The 6,000-nt window shown below is 47.0% G+C and overlaps 1 protein-coding gene across 1 annotated transcript in view; it reads right to left on the bottom strand.

Moving 5' to 3' along the window:
- Positions 1-1,115: 1,115 nt before the first annotated feature.
- Positions 1,116-6,000, bottom strand: part of Ntf3 (neurotrophin 3) — a 69,706-nt gene continuing 64,821 nt past the window's right edge. Inside the window, exon 2 of the mRNA XM_028892282.2 lies at positions 1,116-2,229. Coding sequence (XP_028748115.1) covers positions 1,432-2,229 — 798 coding nt within the window. The 3' untranslated portion in view covers positions 1,116-1,431. The remainder of the gene's footprint in view (positions 2,230-6,000) is intronic.

Raw genomic sequence — 6,000 nt, 5'->3', positions numbered from 1 at the left:
GCAATCCAGGTCAGAGCAGGCACACAGCAGGGGTTAGGGTGGTCATAGAAGCTCCCATATTGGGGTGGTAGACCTCTTTACTTCCAGAGTACTTATGCTGCATCTCCAACAGGATGAACTGTGTCACAGTGGGAACAGGACATCAGGAAACTCTTTGGGGCGGGGCATGACTAATATCCCTACTCTCACAAGGACCAGAGGTTATCAGCACAGTGATCCCTTGCCAGGACTCAGCAGGCATCAAGAAAGTCCTTTTTATTTGGGCTGTTTGCTTCTTATGGTTGCATCAATTAACAATGATACGAGGTTGACCACAATGCCCTGGAAAGAAGGCAGCAATGGACAGGCTATGACACTCTCAGAGGCCTATCTCTGGCTACTAAGTTGATAACAGGAACGCCACTGACGCATCAGCTGTCCTGGGAGTCTCCATGTGACTGCATCCCCAGGAAACCCAGGCTCTGATAGTCTTTAAACCCTTCACAAGGTCATAGGGGAGGGGCTAGAGTTTAAACCAGTCCACCAGTGTACAACTGCTCATGAGCTGGAGGCAGACTACAGGATCAGCGGGGAAAGTCCTGAGCCGGGAGATTCTGCAGTGAGTACATTTATCTTCTGTGTATGGATTATTCATGAGCCATTTCAGTTTGCTCCTGGGTAGATATGTAATTTTCCTGTTACAGTTCGAACCCCAGCACCACACACACACACATACACATAAAATCTGTTAGGAATAGTTAGAAAAATTTTTCCTTTCTGTCTGAAAGGATGAAAACCACTTACCAAAAGTAAAAACAAAACTAAAGCCAAACAGAAAGGAAAAAAAAAAAATCCAACCCTTACACAATCCCCAAACAACAAATGTGCTGAAAAGTAAAATTGCCAGGTTCGTTATTATTGGCGCAAACCACAATTCTAATTGGCAGGCCCCAGAGCTGAGAGGAGCAAGTGAGGACCCGATTGTGAGCTTGCTGTCCAGAGGAGAATGCCAAGCCACAGGCTGCAAGGTACCTTCTTCAATGGAGGCCATAGTGGTTGTTTTTAATTCGTTAATCCAACGTGGAATATACCAGAAGGAGGTTAGTACTCTGTTTATACACAACTCTGACATCGTCTGATTTTAAGAAGTTTTACTAAAACCACAGTCATGGCCTTGACAATACTGAATGCAAAATACTGGTGTACACAGGTTTTTACAGAAGGGGTCCCGAGAGCCCGGTCACAAAACAAGGTTAACAGATGGGAGAGGCCTGAGGGAAGGGCAAGCACACGAGAATTTTATTGAGAAAAAAGCTTATATACTGTAAGGGTTGCTGAAGTTTAATAAATAAAGGTCAACTTATAATATATAAAAACAATATAAACATTTATATGCTACATGCATATCATATAATTTAAAGTAATAATTTATATGTAGGGACAGATGCCAATTCATGTTCTTCCGATTTTTCTCGACAAGGCACACACACAGGAAGTGTCTATTCGTATCCAGCGCCAGCCTACGAGTTTGTTGTTTTCTGAGGTCAGTGCCCGGACGTAGGTTTGGGACGTCTTACACTGAGAGTTCCAGTGTTTGTCGTCAATTCCCCTGCAACCGTTTTTAACTGGCCTGGCTTCTTTACATCTTGTTTCATAAAAGTATTGTTTGACAGGGGAGTTGCCGGTTTTGATCTCCCCTAGCACTGTGACCTGGTGCCCCCGAATGTCAATGGCTGAGGACTTGTCGGTCACCCACAGACTCTCACTGTCACACACTGAGTACTCTCCTCGGTGACTCTTATGCTCTGCGTACCGTTTCCGCCGTGATGATGTTCTATTGGCTACCACCGGGTTGCCCACGTAATCCTCCATGAGATACAAGGGAGGGGGCTCCAAAGGGGTGCTGTCACTCAGCAGGACCCGGGGCGAATTGTAGCGTCTCTGTTGCCGCAGTAGTTCTGTGTCCGTTGCAATCATTGGCTGGAATTCCGATCTGGTGGACTCTCCCTGCTCTGGTTCTCTGGGGGCTTCTGCTTTGGGCAGGGTGCTCTGGTAATTTTCCTTGACATCCACCATTTGCTTGGAGAGCTTGTTTTTCAAAATATCTGCCTGGATCAGCTTTATGATGAGGGAATTGAGCGAGTCTTCTGGCAAACTCCTTTGATCCATGTTGTTGCCTTGGATGCCACGGAGATAAGCGAGAAATATCACATAAAACAAGATGGACATCACCTTGTTCACCTGTAAGATCTGAAAGAGGAAACACAGGTGTTAACAGCTGGCTGGGAGAGTCTGGGTCATTCTGGTATCAGCGGCCTGAGGCTGGCAGTCTCTGAGAGTAAAGAGAAGGCACCACCATTTAAGGAAGCAGCGGGACTCCTCCCTGCTCTTTAGAAGGGGCAGTTTCCTCCCCCAGCCCCTGAGAAATCCTGGGAAAGGCACCAACCACACAGGTCTTCCGATGGCTTCCTTCCTAGACTGACAGCACCAGTTGCTTTGACATTAGATGTCTGCCCGGTTCCCCAGCCTCCTGCTGTGCCCCCATGACATCCTGACAAGTCCCTTGAGCTTGGGAAGACACACGTGGTCCACTGCACTGAAACAGCAGTGAGGACCGCATCAGTGGACGGCTTCATCAGCTCAGAGCCTCGTAGTGTTCTCAAGACATGGAATTCTTGTCCCCTATTCTAGCCTGTTAGGGTCTTCCAGAGGAGCACACTGAGGCTGGGAATTGGGTCTGTTGTTTTTATAGTGTGGCTTCAAAGAGAGGTTCATTCCTGGCCCCTTCTGTCTTGGAAACAAACACAAGACCACCGGCCACCTGCCGAGAGGGCCTAAGTGTCAAGGGGCTCTGTCAGGCTCTCAGAAGGACATGTCACCAGGACACCCCTCAGATCTACCAACCCTAAAAGCCACCGCTCTGAAGCACTTCCTGCAGGAGACAGAGAGACCCAGCAAAACTCAACTCAAATGAATGGCTTCGCCTGCTCTGAGTAGCAAGGGTTGATATTGATTCCTTTTTCCCTCTTAGGGATTTTGGGTTTCCATTATCTATTTCTTTTTGTAGTCCTATACTCCTTCTGTAGGCCTCTGCCTTTTGAAAGGGTTCTTTAACCCACCACACTCTCTTCTGTTGCCATAACAGAACCTCAGCACAGGGCTCCTGGTGAGTCCTTGTGGAATTGCAGAGGGATCCTGAGATCCTCCCACTCACCTCTCCTGCACTGGGGCCAAGCCCACACTTCCGGCAGGTTAGCCCAGGAGGCAGATTCCCAGGTGGAAAGACAGCTGAGCTGGTGACCCTGACCTTACAGTTCCCTCACCCCACCCCCAGAGTGTTCACTTTTTAATCACCACTGCTGCCACCCCAATGGCCCCACGGGTATTTTCTCTTCCGAGTTCTGCCTTCACATGGAAAATAAAATCCTTTCCCTTGGTTCAGTGTTGGTATTTTCAGAAAGATCTTCTAAGATCCAGAGGGAAAACAAAGGAACAAACAACCTTGACACAAGCTGTAGAAAAGGAGTTCTGATTCGGAATCTTCACCCAGGAGCCTGTCCCCAGAATCCACCTCAGCCTCTTCCCCCAGCTCCTCTCAGGTGGGACTTTCTCCCTCATCCCCAACAGCTGACAAAGGTCCAGGCATTAACTGGACCGTCTTCCCACTGGTCCTGGCCTGCCTCTGTGATAAAGGGCCTATCTTCCTTCCCTGGGAACCACTCTTAGGATAACTGACTCCTTCGAAGTCAAAACTAAGGGAAGGGTTCTACCATGGCTGCCTGCCCTAGAGACTACTCCAGGAATTGTGTTATCCCAGGAAAATGGTTCCCACAGGGTAATTCATCTCCCTCCCACTCTGCAGAGAAGTGACATTTCTGTCAGTCTTGCAAACCTAACAAAATGAAACTTCAAGAACACAAAATAAACAGCATGCACACAGTTTGAGTCTCCACCCTCACCCCAGTAGACCTGCAATAAAATCATCTGAAACTGGAAGTCTATCAAAAAACAATTTATCAAATTATCCCAAAGTCTGGACACAGGAGGCTACTTGCTCACAGGGCAGAAAATCAGGGATGATATTTGTGGGGCCACAGATAAAATAAAAGGCTGTATAGAGAGGTTGCCAAGGCAATTGGGAGGATGATTTGGCAAGGTGGATATTGGATGGTGTGATGGACTTAGGATAAGAAGAAAGTCTTTGGGATGATAGCTTGAGCTTTGAAGCGAAAGTTACTGCTAGAAAAGACTTATTGAGGGTCGGAGAGCTGGCTCTGGGGGTAAAGATGCTTGCTGCTCTTCTAGAGGACCCAAGTTCAGTGCCTGCACCCATGCTGGGTGGTTTACAACTGCATGTAACTATAATTCTAGGGGAGCTAACAGTTTCTGCTGACCTCCATGGGCAACAGCACACATGTGGCATGCACATATACATACACACATACAAATAAAAATAAAAGCAAACCTTTTAAAAACAAAAGCACATCTAACTTCATGCCTTCACTGGTTTGCTAGTCAGCATTCAGCTACTATAACAAATACCAAACAGGATCAATATATAAAGAAAAAGAAAAGGTTTTCTTGGCTCGTAGCTTCCAAGGCTTCAGCTCACAATGAATTGGTCTTGTTGCTTGGGTTTTTGGTGAATGGCAAAAGAGTGCTTGAGTGAAAAAAAATTAATCATGATCTGGAGCTAAAAAAAAAAAAAAAAAAGAAAGAAAGAAAAAAGAGGAAAGAGGAGAGAGAGCAATACCCCAGGGCACGACTCCAGTGATGTGAAAATCTCTCACAAGCTTTCAGTACCTACCACCAAGTCAGGACCAAACCTTGAACACATGGGCCTGTGAGAGAAATTCCAGGTATAACCTCTAGCTATTTTACAGAGAGGGCCTAACAGGGAGAGGAGGTGGGGTATCTCTGCCTTCTTGCTCTGATTTCCCATCACAGTTGTATCGGGCTCTCATGTCCCACACTCCAACCTCATTCACTATTTCTCTGCTGCTTGAGCAAGCTTTGTGACTCATGGGTAAGTCTTCTGTCCTTGTCATTGTCACGGACACTTCTGTTGAAATGGTTCCCCTTCCTCACTGCTGGCTTCATAAGTTGGCCTTCCTCTGGTGCTCTCCAAATTACCTCCAACAACAGCAACCATGCTCCTTCACACTCTGCCAGCCTGTCCTCCAAATGGCTACTTTAGGAGGTCTTGCATCCTTCGTAGACCTATGGAAGTTAGCCTGGATCTCACCCATTCCCTAGTTCACACTGTCGCTTACCCTCTATTCACTTTGGAGTGAGTCCGACAGTATGCCAGGTGCAGGTTGCTAAGTGTTTCTAAGCTGTCTGCAAGCCTCTCTCAAATCCCAGCAGGCATCCTCTGGACTCCATTTTGAAAATCTATTTCCTTTCCTTTCCTTCCTTCCTCTCTCTTCCCTCCCTCCATTTCTTCATCCCTTTCTTTGTTTTTGGAAAAAAGCAATCCCAGGAATATTGGAACAAAATTTTTTTAAAGTATCACATTGCAGGATGCATAGGATCCTAGACACTTCATTTCTGCAGATGGGAAACTGAGGTCTAGTGGGCTGTTCGTTAACTGCAGGGATTAGAGGACTTGGTTCTTAAGCTCGACCAGACAACGCTTTTTCATCACCAGGTAACTGGAAGGACACAATCAGGTACACACTGAGTGTACTAGAAATGGCAGTTGAACATGAACTTGAGTTGTCCATGGTAACAGGCAGGCCCTACTCCTGCCCCTGCTGCGTGTATGCACAGAAGACCAAACATCTGGAAGATTCCTCTTTCTACATCTGGCTCCCAGCAGTCTGTAACAGCATGGTGGCTCCCAGTTGTCATTGCTCACACATGCTTGGAGCTCAGAGCAGCCATGCTGGTTGTGGGAGAGAGAGAAGGAACACCATGCATTGCATACGCAGGGATGGGAGATTAAGGAAGCAAGTGTGGGACGTGGGAAGTGAGGTTCGTGACTACGCTGGCCATGAGGAGAGGCGAAGAGTGACTTCT

This window comes from Peromyscus leucopus, chromosome 3 (assembly GCF_004664715.2).
Source record: "Peromyscus leucopus breed LL Stock chromosome 3, UCI_PerLeu_2.1, whole genome shotgun sequence".
Taxonomy (NCBI): Eukaryota; Metazoa; Chordata; class Mammalia; order Rodentia; family Cricetidae; genus Peromyscus; species Peromyscus leucopus.
The sequence above is the reverse complement of the archived record's forward strand: the minus strand, read 5'-3'. Positions and strand labels throughout refer to the sequence as shown.